The sequence below is a fragment of the Nicotiana attenuata genome, unplaced genomic scaffold (assembly GCF_001879085.1).
Source record: "Nicotiana attenuata strain UT unplaced genomic scaffold, NIATTr2, whole genome shotgun sequence".
Classification (NCBI taxonomy): Eukaryota; Viridiplantae; Streptophyta; class Magnoliopsida; order Solanales; family Solanaceae; genus Nicotiana; species Nicotiana attenuata.
In genome coordinates, this window is record NW_017671015.1 from 231,123 (window position 1) to 250,209 (window position 19,087).

At 45.0% G+C, this 19,087-nt stretch overlaps 1 protein-coding gene across 1 annotated transcript; it reads left to right on the top strand.

Moving 5' to 3' along the window:
• Positions 1-12,346: 12,346 nt before the first annotated feature.
• Positions 12,347-14,722, top strand: LOC109205245. The gene is made up of 4 exons (XM_019367925.1): positions 12,347-12,481; positions 13,101-13,152; positions 14,043-14,367; positions 14,458-14,722. Exons 1-4 carry the CDS (start codon positions 12,347-12,349, stop codon positions 14,720-14,722), a joined length of 777 nt encoding a protein of 258 aa, XP_019223470.1.
• Positions 14,723-19,087: the final 4,365 nt, after the last annotated feature.

A 19,087-nucleotide genomic window follows, 5' to 3' on the forward strand; every position in this document is an offset into this window, starting at 1 on the left:
CATCTATCAAGTAGACATTCTCAATAAAGTGAGAATCAGTCTTACCTACCTTTCCAACCCCAATGATCTCACCTTTCTTCCCATTTCCAAAGGAGACATTACCTCCTTTAAAGTCCTCAAGTGAAAGGAACTGGTTCTTGCATCCTGTCATATGCTTTGAGCAGCCACTATCAATGTACCATATTAGGCTGCTCCCCTTCACTTGGACCCGCACAAGGAAATCAGGGGTTAGTCTTAGGAACCCAAACTAGTTTGGGTCCCTTTCTATAGGCAAAAGGGTAAATCAGATTCTTTTTAGCCCAACCTGGCAGCCTATTTTTCCCTTGAACAAATTCTTTATTCTTTTGACTAGCCTTTTCTCTTGCAATACATTCACTTTTATAGTGACCAGTTTTACCACAGTATGTGCAAATTTTGTTCTCAAGAAGTCTGAGGTACTTGCTTTTGGGATCCCACTTAGGTGCAGGGGTCCCGTAGCCAAGTTCTCTCTTGTTGCTACTATGGTGTTCGTGTAGCCATGAAAGTGCATCGGAGAACCTATTCCATTTATAGGTTCTGTCTAGCTCGTGCTTAACCTTGTTTAGATCCTCCTTAAGGACTCTTATCTGCTCATCTCTTTTGTACAACTCATCTTTCATTTTCCTACATTTTCTTCTAAAGTGAGTTGTGTGTGATCAACTTTCTTTTTACCAGTTCCTAATTTCAATTTTAGATTTTCAGATCTAAGCTCTAGGATAGTGGTGTCAAGTTCATGAACCTGGTTCTTTAACTCAACATTTTTACATTCACTTCTCCTAAGTTCCATATTTTTGCACTTAGCTTTCAAAATCACACACTCCTTGGACAACTGTTTCTTTTCATTGTTTAGATCCTCAGATTCATCAATGAAATCCATGAGTAACTCAGATAGCCTTTCTTTATACAAAAATTTAATCTTGTCTTTGAGATGAGTTATACTTACCTCAGATTCCTCATCGGATTCTCCAATTGCCATAAGTGCTTGTTCATCTCCATCTTCACCTTCTGAATCCTCATCTGAGCTTTCTCCCCAGGCAGCAACCATAGCCTTTGTTGATCCTTTGTTCTTCTTGGGTTGAACCTGTTCCTTCGTTCAGCTCTTTCCTTCTTCCATTCAATTTCCCATTGAGGGAAGTTTTTGATGTGGTGATCAGTCTTCCCACACTTGTAACAACCCTCATTAATTTGTTTTTCAGGAACCTTTGGTTTGCTGTAGCTTCCACTTCTTGAAGGACCCTTTCCTCTCATTAGTTACTTTTTGAAGTCCTTTGTGATTATGGTCATTTCATCCTCCTCTAGATCAGCATCTTCAGTGATTCTGAATGCCAGGCTCCTTTCCTTCTTGGGTGCATCCATCTTCATGGTTTGCCTTCTAAGTTCATAGGCAATGAGATTTCCAATTAGCTCATCTAACTTAAGAGTGGCAATGTTCTTTGATTCCTAAATAGCGGTGATTTTGCTTTCCCAAGAGACTAGCAGAACCCTTGTCAAAATCTTCTCAACTTTGTCTTCTTCAAGAATAACCCTTCCAAGAGACTTAAGTTCATTTGTCAGTGTGGTGAACCTTGTATACATCTCTTGGATGGTTTCTCCTTCCTTCATGGTGAAATTCTCATATTGAGAATACAACAGTGTTCCTCTTGATCTATTCACTTGAGGAGTTCCTTCATGAGCCACTTGTAAAGTGTCCCAAATTTCCTTAGCAGTAGTACAACTTTGAATTCTGCTGTACTCGTCTGGACCAAGTCCACACACAAGCCATTTCTTGGCCTTGGCATTCTTTTCCCATTTCTTCAAGTCTTCAGCAGTGCAGTCAGCTCTTGTCTTTGGCACATCCACACCTTCAGCATTCTTCTTTGTGGTTGCCAGGGGACCATCAGTGACTATGTCCCAGAGTTCATAGTCTTCTCCTATGATGTGATCTCTCATCTTATTTTTCCACCAGGAGTAGTAGTGGCCATTAAAGAGTGGAGGCCTGTCAGTGGATTGCCCTTCCCAGTTTCCAGGTGGTGCGCTCATTTTGATCTGTTCCTAAGGTGTTAGCCTCTTCAAGGATAAGCTGCTCTGATACCAATTGATGTTCTAAACGTCAATACCACACAAGAGTGGGGGTGATTTGTGTGGTACCCAATTTTCGCTCTAGAAGAACCTGGTTCTTCTAGGTGTTACCTACTGTTACTGTTGCGGAATAATAAATACATAAAATAAAGAACACAGAGATTTTTACGTGGAAAACACCTGGCTCAAAAGGTGAAAAAACCACGACCTACTACTCAGTAGGATTTTCCCCAATACTTCACTAAATCACTGAGCCAAAACAGCATTTACAAAACTCTTTTGTAAACCTAAGGATTACCTCTAATCCCGTTGTAGCAACCAGCCTCCAACTGCTGCGACAACTTCAACTTAACTCTAACTTAAATACTCAAAATACCTATTACAATTGCTTCTAGATAAAGCTGAAAGGAACAATATGAAAACACCTACTACAATTGAACTAGAAATAAAGAAAGATACATAAAGCTTTTTATGGAGCTGGTTCTTCAATCTGGTTCATGTAGCTTCAGGTTTGCACACTTGAATCACACACGAACTGCTTGCAAAAAGCTTTTCTATTTTGCTCTCACTTCATGTTTGACTTCTGCGTTTTTGTGCAACACCTGTAATGTGAGAACATCCTGCAATTTATAGAGTTAGTAGATGAAGAAATAACTAGAGTTCTGATGCAACTCTTCCTTGGTGGAAGAGTTGTAGTTGATTTCAACTTCTAACTCCTTCCCTATCTTGGATAGTGTTCTCTTTGAGTAAGGAATCCTTCTCCTTATCAATTATGCAACCTTTTCGATCAGGAGATATTAAATACACCAAGTTAAGCCTATCTCCTTCACGTGCATCCCACATGCTTGAATCTGCCCGTTTTTGTGCACCTGAGGGATGGACCTGGTTCATGTCTGAGTTCCTTTGTCAGTCTTCAAAACTAACCTTTACTTGGGCCAACAAAGTTGGTAAAGTTTATTTCATGATATTAATCAGAGGCATAATGGTCTTATGACGTTCCGAGAGTGCATTAACCCATGACCAGATATCGTTATATATGTGTATATATGTATGTATATATATGTGTATATATATATATATATATATATATATATATATATATATATATATATATATATATATATATATATATATATATATATATATATATGAAAAGGTTATGGCATTATATACGTACCACCACCTGATCAGCTGGTATACGTTGATAATTTGCCCATAGTGGCCGAGATGATATGATGGGATGCCCTTAGAGGCTTGATGTTGTTATGAACACATATACCCATGCATGGTATGACATTTATATGTATGTGCATGACATTATAACATTAAATGATTCATAGAGCTATTCAGATATACAGGTTGAGTCTTTTACTCCATGTTTCTTTCATTTCTATTGTTTATTGATTTTCATTCCTTACATACTCGGTACATTATTTGTACTTGTCCCTGTTGCCTGGGGATGCTGCGTTTCATGCCCGCATGTCCCGATAGACAGGATGAGAGCCCTCCAAGTAGGCTATCAGCTCAGCGGAAGGTGTTGATACGCTCCATTTGCTCCGGAGTTGCTTATTTGGTCAGTATGATTAGGACATGTATTGATTAGTATGGCGGGGCCCTGTCCCGACCTTTATGACATTTATGTACTCTTAGAGGCTTGTAGTCATATGTCGTGTACGTGAAAGATTGTATGGCCTTGTCGGCTTATGTTCAGTGTACGAGTGATCATTTTTGGTCTTGTAGGCCAGTATGTCATATGTATAAGTTTGTGTTCCCCCATGCTTTACTTCGGTTAATTTACCTATGATAGAATGATACGAAAGATACGTTACGTTGGTACTCGATTGAGTAAGGTACTGGGTGCCCGTCGCGGCTCATCTGTTTGGGTCGTGACAACTCAGTTACAAAATCAACATAGAACTCCGAGTGGGGTCGAGCCGAAAATCACTCGCCGTACCAAGCCAGTGCCAGAAAGGTCGAATGGTAATGAATCGGGGACTGATCCTGCAAAAATGAAAATGCTCGAGGTGCTCATCAAAAGAATTGAGTTAGGAGAGAAGAAAATTGAAGCTAATGATAAAAAAGTGGAAACGTATAACTCCCGAGTTGATCAGATACCAGGGGCACCACCAATCTTGCAATGGATGGATTCGAAGAAATTTGTACAAAAGTCGTTCCCTTTGAGTGCGGCTCCGAAACCCATTCCAAAGAAGTTTCGTAGGCCGGACATACCTAAATACAATGGGACAACCGACCCAACGAGTATGTCACCTCCTACACGTGCGCTATCAAGGGTAAAGATTTGGAGGAAGATGAGATTGAATCTGTTTTATTGAAGAAGTTCAGGGAAACCCTATCGAAGGTAGCAATGATTTGGTACCAAAATCTACCACCATATTCCATCGACTCGTTTGCCATGTTGGCAGACTCTTTCCTAAAGGCACATGCCGGAGCCATAAAGGTTGCGATAAGGAAATCGGACCTTTTCAAAGTAAGACAGAGGGATAATGAAATGTTGAGAGAGTTTGTATCCCAATTTCAAATGGAACGCATGGAATTGTCACCAGTCACAGATGATTGGGCTGTTCAAGCTTTCACTCAGGGATTGAATGAACGATGTTTGATAGCATCACGTCAGCGGAAGCAAAATCTGATCGAATATCCGGCTGTAACTTGGGCAGATGTACACAATCGGTACCAATCAAAGATCAGGGTCGAGGATGACCAATTAGGAGCTCCTTCCGGTTTAGTGAACCCAAATAGGTCAGCCGCCTAAAATCAGAGGGACATCGATAGAGAGCCAAGATCGAACAAAGACCGATATCAACCATACACCTCAAATCACAGGAATAGTGGTCCCGGACGCAATCACGCCCGGAACGATCGGAGAAGCAATCAAGGACAGAGTTCTCGGGGACTCATGAGCAAAAATAATTTTGACAAGTACGTCGACCCCATAGAGGCACCTCGATTATCGGAGTATAATTTTCGTGTCGACGCATCAGGTATTGTATCAGCAATTGGAAGAATCAAAGAAACCAGATGGCCTAGGCCTATATAGACCGATCCTTCTCAAAGGAACCCCAATCTGATGTGTAAATATCATGGCACACATGGTCATAGGATCGAGGATTGCAGGTAATTGAGAGAGGAGGTAGCCCGTATATTCAATGAGGACCACATTCGAGAATTCCTAAGTGATCGAGCTAAGAATCATTTCACGGAAAAGGACGCCAACAAGAAAATTGAACAGGAACAGCCACAACATGTAATTCATATGATCGTCGTAGGGGTCAATATTCCACAAGGGCCTGTGTTCAAACGCACTAAGGTATCAATTACTAGGGAGAAACGGACCTGAGGCTATGTGACAAAAGGCACCGTGTATCATTCAACGACGAGGAGGCAGAAGGAATTTCTCAGCCTCACAACGACGCTCTGGTAATCTCTATCTTATTAAATAAAGTTCAAGTTAAGCATGATTTAGTGGATCCAGGTAGCTCAGCAAATATCATCCGATCGAGGGTTGTGGAGCAACTCGGCCTACAAGATCAGATCGTGCCCGCAGCTCGAGTCTTGAACTGTTTCAATATGGCCAGTGAAATAACTAAATGAGAGATTATCCTACCGGTGAACGTAGCTGGAACTATCCAAGATACCAAGTTTCACGTGATCGAGGGCGACATGAGGTACAACGCCCTACTCGGGAGGCCTTGGATCCACAACATGAGGGCAGTCCCCTCGACTCTCCACCAAATGATGAAATTCCTGACGTCGGACGGGGTAAAAATAGTGTACGGGGAGCAGCATGCTGCAAATGAAATGTTCGCGGTTGATGAAGTAATACCGATTTCGGTGCTATCAACATTGGAAGGATCGGACATCAAAGGTAAACAGGAAGCCAAATTGCAATCACCGCCACTAGCCTCGACTGGATCAGAGAAGCAGGAAATGGAAGAGGAAGAGATGATTTTTTGACCCCTCGAACTTTTGTTGTTCCTAAAAATTCCAACCCCACCAAATCAACTGTCGAAGAGCTGGAACAGGTTATTTTGATCGAGCACCTGCTCGAGCGAAAGGTATACCTGGGAACGGGGTTAACCCCAGAACTTAGGAAAAAGCTTATTCATTTTCTTATTGATAACATAGGTTGTTTTGCTTGGTCCCACTTAGACATGACAGGGATCCCGCCGAAAATAACAACGCATCGACTAAACCTGGACCCAAAGTTCAGATCGGTGAAACAAAAGAAAAGGCCCCAATCCAAGGTAAAACATGCATTCATAAAGGACGAGGTAACTAAACTTCTCAAAATAGGGTCCATTCGGGAAGTACAGTACCCCGAATGGTTAGCTAATGTAGTCGTAGTTCCTAAAAAAGGAAACATAGGATGTGTGTAAAGATTTAGATAAGGCATGTCCCAAATATTCTTTTCCACTGCCTAACATCGATCGCATGATCGACGCCACGGCCGGCCACGAGATCCTTAGTTTTCTTGATGCCTATTCCGGGTACAATCAAATTCAAATGAACCCATAAGACCAAAAAAATACTTCATTTATCACCAAGTATGGAACATATTTTTATAATGTAATGCCCTTCGGGCTAAAAAATGTAGGATCTACCTACCAATGCCTAGTAAATAAAATGTTTGAAGAACATATAGGTAAATCAATTGAAGTATATATTGATGACATGCTAGTTAAGTCCCTGCGCGCAGAGGACCGTTTGACGCATTTGCAGGAAACATTCAAGATACTTAGAAAATACAAGATGAATCTCAACCCCGAGAAATGCATTTTCGGGGTCGGTTCAAGTAAATTCCTTGGCTTCATGGTGTCAAATCGGGGAATCGAGATCAACCCCGATAAAATCAAGGCTATCAAAGACATCACCGTCGTGGACAGCGTTAAAGCCGTACAGAGGCTGACGGGGCAGATAGCTACCTTAGGCCGATTCATATCGAGGTCATCGGATCGGAGTCATAGATTCTTCTCTCTACTCAAAAAGAAGAACGATTTTTCCTGGACCCCGAAATGCCAACAGACGTTAGAAGAATTGAAGCGATACCTCTCGAGCCCACCATTGCTTCATACTCCAAAGGTAGATGAAAAACTCTACTTATACTTAGCAGTCTCGAAGATCACGGTAAGTGTGTCCTGGTTCGAGAAGAGCAAGGTACGCAATTTTCTGTTTATTATGTAAGTCAAACTCTAGGAGAAGCAGAAACTAGATATCCACACTTAGAGAAATTGGCACTTGCATTGATAAGCGCCTCTAGGAAGCTAAAACTGTTTTTTCAATGTCACCCCATATGTGTACTAACCACTTATCCACTTCGTAATGTTTTGCATAAGCCCGAGTTATCGGGCCGATTGTCCAAATGGGCCGTCGAACTCAATGGGTACGATATCAAATATCAACCCCGAACGGCCATCAAGTCTCAAATTTTAGCGGACTTCGTGGCCGATTTCATGCCAACCCTCGTACCCGAAGTCGAGAAGGAACTCTTGTTAAAATCAGGTACATCATCGGGGTGTGGACCCTTTTCACTGACGGCGCCTCGAATGTGAAGGGGTCCGGGCTAGGCATCCTTTTGAAGCCGCCCACGGGAAACACTATTAGACAATCTATCAAAACTTCTAAGCTCACTAACAATGAGGCCGAGTACGAGGCCATGATTGCAGGTCTCGAACTAGCTAAAAGCTTGGGGGCGGAAGTCATTGAAGCCAAGTGCGACTCTATGCTGGTGGTAAACCAAGTAAACAAAACCTTCGAGCTTCGAGAGGATAGAATGCAAAGGTATTTAGACAAGCTACAGGTGACTTTGCACCATTTTAAAGAATGGACCTTGCAGCACATACCTCGCGAGCAAAATAGTGAAGTCGATGCTCTTGCAAATTTGGGGTCGTCAGTCGAGCAGGACAAAATCAGCTCGGGGACTGTCGTTCAACTATTGAGATCAGTGATTGAAGAAGGTCACATTGAGATAAACTCCACAAGATTAACTTAGGATTGGAGGAATAAATATATCGAATACTTGAAAAACGGAAAGCTCCCATCGGACCCTAAAGAATCGAGGGCCCTACGAACAAAAGCTGCTCGATTCACATTGACTGATGATGGAACATTGTACAGAAGGACGTTCGACGGACCACAAGTAGTATGTTTGGGACCAGGGGACACCGATTATGTTCTACAAGAAGTCCATGAAGGTACTTGCGGGAACCACTTTGGTGCCGAATCACTAGTTCACAAGGTCATCAGAGCAGGATACTGTTGGGATAGTATGGGAAAAGATGCTAAGGAGTTTGTTCGAAGATGTGATAAATGCCAAAGGTATGCACCAATGATCCATCAGCCCGGGGAACAACTTCATTCGGTCCTATCCCCATGGCCATTCATGAAATGGGGGATGGATATCGTCGTCCCTCTGCCATCGGCTCCAGGTAAAGCTAAATTCATTTTGTTTATGACTGACTACTAAATGTGAAAGCATAGGCCTTTGAGAAAGTCAGAGGAAAGGAAGTTATAGACTTCATCTGGGATCACATCATATGTTGATTCGGGATACCTGCTGAAATCGTATGCAACAACGGAAAGCAATTCATCGACAACAAGTTAACGAAGTTTCTCGAAGAACATAAAATAAAAAGGATACTATCAACACCGTATCATCCAAGTGGAAATGGACAGGCCGAGTCAATGAATAAAACTATCATTCAGAATGTAAAGAAAAGATTGAACGACGCCAAGGGAAAATGGAGAGAAATTCTACCCGTGGTCCTTTGGGCATATCGAACAACATCGAAGTCCAGTACGGGGAAACCCCGTTCTCCTTAGTATATGGCTTCGTAGCCTTGATTCCAGCCGAAATTGGGGAACCTAGCTCAAGATTTTGACATATTACGAAAGAATCAAAATACGAGGCTATGAATACTAACCTCAACTATTGGATGAAAAACAAGAAGCCACACTCGTTCAGATGGCTGCGCAAAAACAAAGAATCGAGAGATATTATAATAGAAGAACCAACCTTCGCCACTTCAGAATCGCAGACATAGTCTTAAGGAAAGTCACCTTCAACACTCAAGACCCTAATGAAGGAAAACTCGGCCCAAATTATGAAGGACCATGCCAGGTCCTCGATGTCATCGGAAAGGGATCTTACAAACTTGGCACAATGGAGGGCGAACAATTGCCAAACAATTGGAATGTATCACTCAAACGATATTATTGCTAAGGTATGACTTTCTCCCTTTTCATTTGTATCTGGTGCTAACTTATTGCAGGTGTCCGATCGAAGACGTCGAGAAACTCTTCAACACGATGATCTTAGGTTTTAAAGCACGCTTTGTACACTTTTTCCCTTAGATCGGTTTTTATCCCAAATGGATTTTTTCGACGAGGTTTTTAACGAGACAACAATTATATGTGCTACCTGGGGACAATTCAATAGTATACGAGGCTTCTCTACATTCAACCTCAAATACTGGGGGCATCACCATCGGATAATTTATTTTCAAGGGAAAATACATCGTGTCAAAAGGGCCTCGATAGGGAAACTTTGTAATGGGCCAAACGGTCGAACGAACCGTGTCCATGTAGATTAATCGAGCCCCAATGGCAAAACATGTACACATGTATAAATTATTCAAGGAAGCATTTTTCCTTGTCAAATATCTTGTGCCTCAAAGAAAATTTTCCACTATACAAGCTCTATGCTTATGTTTTTTGTGAAAAATGGCTCAAGGGCCGAATACAACTATACCTCGAACGGTAAATGGCTCAAGGACCAAGTATAAATACGCCTCGAACCACCCTACTCGGGGACTGCCATCGAAAATCAATATGTTCGAATTATCTAAGACCTCAAAGAGGCACCCCTCGATTTGTAGGCCAAGGTCATCATCTCCGGGGACTAACACTTTGAACAAGTTTGAAGTGATTGACGGGAAAGTAAGACCAAGAGTCACACCCAAAGGCTACGGCCAACCTAATGCAGCTCGAATACGTCTAAACCCCGTAATAAAAATAGGCCTTCGAATTCTCCAAAAACCGGTTAAAAAAGGCTACCCTCGGCAAAGTAATCAAAGGGCTTCGATAAAGTCAGCCCTCAAAAAACCTTAAAAGGTATCGAACTATTCAAATACAAACTTGTGCTAAGGCACAAAAAACAAAAGGGTTTCGATCAACACTAATGGGTACAAAAAAAAATATACATGCTAAGGCATAAGAAAATTTTACTAAGTCATTGAGCCGAAAGAGGGAAAAAATAGCTATCCTTTAGAGGCCATATTGGCCCAATTCAAAGAGCCGAAGGGCCAACACACTTTGAGTTCGAGAACACGTTCTTGCTCGATTCGAACCTAAGGGTCCCGCTATCCCGGATTCGAACAGGAACCTACTCGACTACAGATCGAGGATCCTATGTCGTTCAAAACAAACCTAAGGGTCGTTTTTGCTTCGAATTCAGGTTTCACATGAATCCGACAATAAAAGCAGTATTATTATTGTGGCTTCGATCAAGTCATTTGAAACCAAAACCTCGAGCATATTGTTGAAGCATAAAAATGTGTTAAAATTGTACAAGGCACGAAACATGTTTGAAGACAAAATTTGAGAAGGCATCCAAAAGAGAAATTTCTTTATATAGGGGCAAAAATATGTACAAGGGACCGACAAGGGTCTTACAAAAGAGAAAAGGAAAAATGAAATCGTAACTATGCCTGGGGCTGATTTCTCCCTCGGATGGAGCTTCTCCTTCGGGCTCCTCGTTATTATCAAACTCGCCTTGGCTGCCTTCAGCATCATTGTCATCATCGGAGGAGGCAAAACCTGGCATCGGCTTCAAGCACCTTAGCTTGAGCTATCTCTTTGAAGAGGTGAAAACCTCGAGCATGGATTTCCTCGAGGGTCTCCCTCCGAGATTGGCACTTGGCCAGATCATTACTCCACTGTGCTTAATCGGGGCCTCCCTCAGATGAGTTTGGGCAGCCTCGGCATCACCCAGGTACACGGCTATGGACTTGTCAGCTAAGACCTTCGCCTTTTCGACCTCCGCCTTGGCCTCAGCAAGCTCGGCCTCGAGCTCTTCGATCCATTTGGCTTGGGCTAAGCTCTTCTCTTTAGTACTCCAAAGTTGAACTTCGCCTGATGACAGCCGCGCCAAGGAAGCCTATTTCTCCGCAACTAGGTGGTCCATGTGCTCTTTCCACCGATTACAGTCAGTTTTAACTTGATTGACTTACCCCGGGAGCATCTCGATCCTTTCAATCTTTTACTGCAACTGAGACATCGAGGTGTTAGCATCCACTCTTGGGTCAAGCCCATATGTTCTCAAAAGGACATTTACCTGCTCGTCCAGCTCGACCTCTTCCTTACGAGCCTGGGCCAAGTCTGCTCGAAGATCCCTGAGCTCTTCATCCTTTTGACTGCAAAGGATCTTCAAATCATTCCTCTCCTCCGAGGTCTTCTGGATCTCGACCTCGCATAGGCTCAGGTCGGCCCGAGACTTTGTAAAAGCCTATATGAGAAGAAAGATACAAGTTAGGTTAACAGGAGAAGAAGGCAAAGAAAATTGCAACAAAGGGGATTAGTACTTATTCGAGATAAAAGGCGTTGGGCCTCTTCAAAGAGGGTAGACGCATCATTGAGATCAGCGGCATCATTGACCTCGGTAAAACAATCCCAAAAGGGATCCTCTTAACTGGGGACTCCGCTTATGTCGGGGGTCTGTAGAGCCCGAGCATCCCTTATAGCCTCCTCGGAAAAGGCCGGTAGAGAAGGAGATTGACCTACTATCACAACCTAGAGCGAATCGGTCGAGGTGCTCTGTTCAGCCCTGGGGGTCTTAGAACCGGCCCCCTCCAGTATGTTCGTTGATGGCCGAGGGATAACCTCAACCTCAGGCGATTAAGGGGCTCTGCCCAAATCTTTTTCCGAGGCCTCCTCATCACGAGTTTGGGTCTCAACAATTACCTCCGGCTTGGAAGGCTTGGCGGCCCCGACCGGCTTCCTTGCTCGAACCACCAGCATCAAGTCATCGCCGTCATCTTCCTCTTCGTCTTCCCCCAGCTGGCGGACCGACTCTATAGTCAGAGGGATGACATTTCTCCTGCGTTTTCGAGCCGAACCTTTTTAGGTTGGGGTTTCTCGGATTTCGAGACCCTCTTCCTCTTGTTGTCTTTGTATACGGAGAAATCGGAGGGTCCAATTTCTCGTCATTAAAGCATCTCTGAAGATCATCTCGAGGCCTCGAGGCTGCAAGGCCATGGTCGAATTCCCTCCCTCGAGGATCGTTGGCACCCGACCTAATGACAATGTTGGACGCGGTCATGATGGGAATGGGGAGTTCCCTAGGTATGCAGCTAGTGTTGGCAGAAAGCTAGTGTTGGCAGAGTCTAGTGTCATCTAGTTGTCCCATCCCCCTGTCTTTGTAATTAATGATATGTTGGGATTCCCCTCCTATAAAAAGGGGGTCTTTGGCACCTTGTAAGGTCTGTTGTTCCAATTGTTCACACGAAATATATAATAACTCTCTCTCCTTTCTCTCTAACATACTCTCTCGATATTGTTGTTCTTACTTATAACTTTCATACTTGTTCTTCATTTATTGCTTATTATTGGTCATAAAGAGCCTTAGCTGATTAATTTATAACTGTTAGCCCTTCCCGATTACCCTTAATAGCTCGAGCCCGAGCCCAGGAACTGACCTCGAGGCCACGTATCGGTCAATCCGAGGCCTCGATTGGCTAGCTCATCGGTTTGACTGCAACTCTATTTTAGCTTGCATTTCGTCTCTAAACTTCATACATACAACACCATCTGCTTAAACAACTAGCATAAAAATAGATCACGTATTTTTAGAGTCCCATCAACAAATTTAATTGTTATTACCATTTTCACAGTAAACAGTTTGGCGCCCACCGTGGGGCTGAAAATAATAGTGATTATTTTCTTGCCGGTTTCATCACATAACGCAAGTTATCTTTCACGCTTTTTCTTGCCAAGTTCTTCGGTTTCAGGTTAAAATGTCTGATTCAGTAAACAAAAATATTGAGAACCATGGAGAAAATGGTGTGGCTGTTCCAGGTGTTGGTGAGCCACCACAAAATCTTGAGAACGCGCTAGGACCGATTCCGGCAGACTCATGTGACGCTCGACACGTCGAAACAAGCTCCCACACTAACAGGAGCATACACCAAGTCGACCAACAGGAAGCCCAAAAAACCCAAGCTCGGGAAGAACGGGAAGTTAGCCTTCATGTTCTTTTTGAAATGTTGCAGGCACAACAGCTGGCTATTGCTCAGCTGCAAAGTCACCAGAAGACTCCTAGCACGGTAGCACCGGAGACAACTCCCCCTGCCGAACAGGTACTGGAGAGGTCAAACAATAATGGGTCGATAGCCGATTCCGCCATCATAAAAATGCTCGAGGACCTCACCAAAAGGATTGAATCGGGCGAGAAAATGATAGCAGCCAACGACAAGAAGGTCGAGACTTACAACTCCAAGGTCGACCGAATCCCGGGCGCACCCCCGGTCCTGAAAGGTGTAGATTCGAAGAAGTTTGTGCAACGGCCGTTCCCAGAGGAAGCGGCTCCGAAACCCATTCCAAAGAAGTTCAGAATGTCGGAACTCCCAAAATACAACGGGACCTCAGACCCCAATGAACATGTTACTGCTTACACGTGCGCAGTAAAGGGCAATGACATAAAAGACGACGAGATCGAATCCGTCTTACTGAAGAAGTTCGGGGAAACGCTCTCGAAGGGGGCCATGATGTGGTATCAAAACCTAGATCGCAACTCCATAGACTCGTTTGCCATGCTGGCAGACTCCTTCATAAAGGCACATGCCGGTGCCATCAAAGTAGCAATGAGGAAGTCCGACGTTTCAAGATCAAGCAGAGGGCTCGCTTCCAAACGGAACGAATGGAACTACCACCGGTCTCCGACGACTGGGCAGTGCAGGCTTTAACTCAAGGCCTGAATGAGCGGAGCTCAGCGGCTTCAAGGCAGCTGAAAGAGAATCTGATCGAATATCCCGTCCTAACCTGGTCGGACATCCACAACCGGTACCAGTCAAAGATTAGGGTCGAGGATGACCAGCTGGGAGCGCCCTCGGGCTCAGGATATCCAAGCAGGCTCTTAGTAAAGGAGCCAAATCCAAACAAAGAAAGGTATCAGCCATACACCAAAGACAGGAGAAATTCCCCGAGACACAACCCGCCTCACGACGATCGATCGATGAACCGAGGACAGAATCCTCGGGGGCTCATCAACAGAACCGGGTTCGATAGAAACGCGAGGCCAACTGAGGTACCTCGCTTGTCAGAATACAACTTCAACGTTGATGTATCAGACATCGTGTTTGCCATCAGCAAAATCAGGGACGCCAAATGGCCGAGGCCTGTACAGTCGGATCCTTCACAAAGGAGCTATGACTTAGTATGCGAGTTTCACAACGCACACGGACACAGGACCGAGGATTGCCGGCAACTCCGGGAGGAAGTGGCCCGGCTACTCGACAATGGTCACCTTCGGGAATTCCTCAGCGACCGAGCTAAAAATCAGTCCCGAGAAAGAGAAACAACCAAAAATAACAAAGCGGACAAATCGCAACGTGTCATCCACACGATCTTTTAAGACACGCCCTCGGCTGTATTCAAATAAAGGACTACATCGTGTCCACCAAACGAACTCCAAAATCTAAAGCGCCATCGCCACTGAGGTATAATCATCTCCCCTTTTTATTTTTATATTTCACGATAACTTTTGTGCAGGCCCCCGACCAAAGAAGTCGAGATGTCGACCCAGCTCGAAGACCCTAAGGTTTCGAAGCGTCTGTTGTGCTCTTTTCCTTCGACCGAATTTTTATCCCGAGGAGGGTTTTTCCGGCAAGGTTTTTAACGAGGCAACGTCCACGCGCTACCTATGGAAGACTCAACAAGTATTCGACGCTTCCTTTGCAATCAACCCCGAATACTGGAGGGCATCCCCCCAGGGTCCCAATAGTAAAACGATGTATCGGGCCAAACGGTCGAACGAACCTTGCCTATATAGTCAGTCCCACGACAACAAACGACGTATACTTGTATCAAGAAATCAAAGAATACCTTTTGTCAAAGCATCTCATACTCCAAAGGAAACTCGACATTTTCGCCAAAACAATTCCTCCATCAAAAACGTCCCGAATACTCGGAGACTGTCGCCAATCGCCATTCAGTAAAAAACCCGAGGCCATAAGACCCCGAGCGGGCAGACTCGGTCTCGTAAGACCTATATAAGGCAACAACAAAAACTGTAAGACCTCAAGCAAGGCATGAATCATACTTGTACAAAGAATCAACAAAACTGTAAGACCTCAAAGGCATGAAAATTTTGTAAGACCTTTCTACAGGCATAAACTCGATCCTGAAGTTTAGGCTATATATCGAACTTGTAAGATCCCTGAAAGGGCATACCCTCGATATAGACACCTAAACTACTACACTCAGGACCAAAAATGGCTCCGGCCAAGCACAAATGACTACGGTCATACGGCTGCACCAGCCAAACTAACGCGACTCGGGGACGCCCGACCGTCGCTACAAAATCATAGGCCATTACTTCGAATGCACTTCGAAAAGAACCGGTTAAACAGGCTACCCTCGACATAGGCAAAAGAGCTTCGACCACGTCAGCTCCACATCATTGGCTTCGAGATACTCAGCCTCCGAGCCAAACCTCACGAGGTGCTCGATCATCACCATGAAATGACTTGAAATCGAGGTTCTTCCCGAACTGACGACGGGTCAGACGAAAATTGCTTCAAAAAGTCCTTAACGAGGGGAAAACAAAGCCAATAAAAGGTCGCCTCGACCCAAAGCGTAAGAGCCATTGTCGCCAGCTTACAATAAAAGGTCGTTTCGACCCAAAGCGTAAGAGCCATTGTCGCCAGCTTACGATAAAAGGTCGCTTCGACCCAAAGCGTAAGAGCCATTGTCGCCAGCTTACAATAAAAGGTCACTTCGACCCAAAGCGTAAGAGCCACTATCGCCAGCTTACAATAAAGGTCGCTTCGACCCAAAGCGTAAGAGCCATTATCACCAGCTTACAATAAAAGGCCGAATCGGCCCAAAACGTAAGAGCCATTGTCGCCAGCCCACACAAATGCAAAACTTGAGGGTCGATTGAGCTCGAGTCGAAGCCCGGCTCGGAGACTGAACCCAAAATAGTTAAAATGCATATGCCTAAGGGCAAAGCATAAGAGCCATTGTCGCCAGCCTAATAAGCCTCAGGGCCACACATATAAAAGGTCGCTTCAACCCAAGGCGTAAGAGCCATTGTCGCCAGCCCACACAAATACAAAACTTGAGGGTCGATTGAGCTCGAGTCGAAGCCCGACTCGAAGACTGAACCCAAAATAGTTAAAATGCATATGCCTAAGGGCAAAGCATAAGAGCCATAGTCGCCAGCCTAACGAGCCTCAAGGCCGTACCACGAATCTAAGGATTCTTAGTAACTCAAAGGTCGAATTGACATGGTTAAAATCTTGACAAACAGGAACACAGAAGATGCAAATTGCGAGGTCTCCCCCTTATATATCAGGTGATAAAATGCAAGCTCCGTTTGCAACATACTGTGAAATCTATATGCACAAAAGCAAAGAAGAAAGTAAATGCCCCCCCTCTTGGGGACTATGGCCCGACAGCCCCGTTCTCGCCATCTTCGGCATCGGACAGAAGGAACTTGGTATCGTACTCCTCCCCCTTGGCTTGCTCGATTTCTTTCGAGAGATCAAAGCCCCTGGCATGGATTTCCTCGAGAGTTTCTCTCTGAGATTTGCATTTCGCCTACTCTTTGCTAATTCTCACACGATGAAGGGCTCTCCTAAGCTCAGCCCTAGCAACAAGTGTGCTTTTCAAATAGGCCGCTGCTTTCTGGTCTGCCCTAGCAGTGTTCATTACGGTCTCAGCCCAGACATTCACCACCTCGGCCTTCGCCTTCGAGAGCAAAGACGCGAGCCTCGCGATCATGTTCGCTCGTGCAGACTCATTCGCACGAACGGTACGGATTTGTACCTCAAGGGTCGAAACCATGGCAAAAGCACTCTCTTTGGCCGCAACTTGGGTATCTACATGAGCCTGCAACTCATCCAACTCACGTTTGACCTGGCCAACTTCGCCCCAAAGCCGTTCCAGCTCCTCCGTCTTGCTCTCCTACTGAAATATCATAACATTAATCTCCAAAGATAAAAGGGGGAGCATACGCAATATAGGATACTTGTCTTTCGAGGCAGCTCTTATGGCTCCGGCTCCGATCCGCCTCGCACCGCAGGGAAACCAGCTCGTTTTATTTTTTTCACAAGGAAGCTTAAGGGATTTCTCCCTATCCGAAGCTTCCCGCAACCGGGCCTCACAGCGAAGCAGCTTGGATTTAAGCCTGTCAAAGGCCTGCGAAAGAAAATTCAATGAAAAAGGAAGAGTGTGGGACCGGAATAATCTTACAACGGTTGCCAAAGCATACCATAAAGCCGAGCCGCTGAGCCTCACCAAAGATCGAGCCAATGTCCGATGGCTTACTGTCCTCCGAAGCCAGATGATCGGTCGAATCGCCTCTTTTAAACCACTGAGAAGGATTCGCCCCACAGCAAGCCCCCTCACACCCCGGAGGCCCTTTCCGTTTATCACTGATCCCCGACCCTGAGGTTGGCAATCTCTCCTCCTCTCCCAGAGGGCATGGCTGCATTTCGGAAAAGTCTCCGATACTTGCGGCGGCTAAGTCAGTACGCTGAAAAGAAAAGCACCATTTTCGGGAAACAAGCCACCAAGCGCCTACCATGATGCTTCGCCTCCCACCTCCCTTTGGACAGATCTTGCCACCTGCACTTATCATAAGTCGAGCAAGCCGCCAGCTTACGAGACCACTCGGCCAAATCAGGGACCTCGTTCGGAAACCAAGGAGTTGCTACAAAATTGGAACAGAAAGATATCATTACGGAGCCCGCCTCCAATCAGAACGATGAAAAAACAGGTGCGACACTTACGTGTGAAATTCCATTTCTCAAGAATAGGCAGAAACTCTCCAGGAATAATATCGGTCGTTCAAACTCGAACGAACCGATTCATCCATCCACGATCCTCATCCTCTTCACTGTTAACGGCAAGAGCCCGGGTGGATCGACGCTGCAGAGCGATCAAACCCCGATGGCACAGTGGCCGATATAACCTCACGAGATGGCTGAGAGTAAATACAATCCCGGCCTTATCGGTGAAATATCTTATCGTCTGCACTATTTTTCAAAGGAAGGGGTGATCCTACGCCAAGGTAACCCGATATCCCCGACAGAAATCAAGCACGACCCGATCGGGGGGATCCGACGCAAAAGTATGCGTGTACACGCTCAAAAACCCCTCGGCATAGGTCATGGTGCTCTCCTCGGAGGAAGGTACTTGCAGTACCACACCTTCTCCCATCTGCAATCTTTTCTGATCATTTTGAGGTTTTCCTCTCCCACTGATGAGATGAACCTCGACACATGTTCCCGGTGACCTGGAACATTGGGAGGCCTCCCCAGCATGATGTCTCTCCTCAAGGCAAGGCACCTCGAGGCCCGCTCACCGGGCACCAATGGTGTACCACCGATCGAACGCAGAGCGTAGGCAGAACTCCCCTCTCCTTGGTGGTCGAACGTAGACATAGCAGCCATGGCTACAATAAAATATGAAGGGAAAGATATAGATTTGGGCAAAGGCTTTGAGTTGAAACAATGGGAGAACTAGCACAAAGCGCCAGGCTATGTGGGAGAAATAGTCCTTCAAAGTAGCAGAATCACCACTTGAATGGCAAGTGAATGAATATATAGGGGCAAAGCAGCAACTACTTGCCTACCCAGAAGGCCAATTAATTCTGGCCGCATTAACATCACCCTCTCCTAGGGAAATGTACTAGCAGGATCATCCCGGGGTCCCTTTACCAGATTGCGCAAATGCTGCTACCCTGCAAAATTTGAGAAGTAGCGAGGCCTCG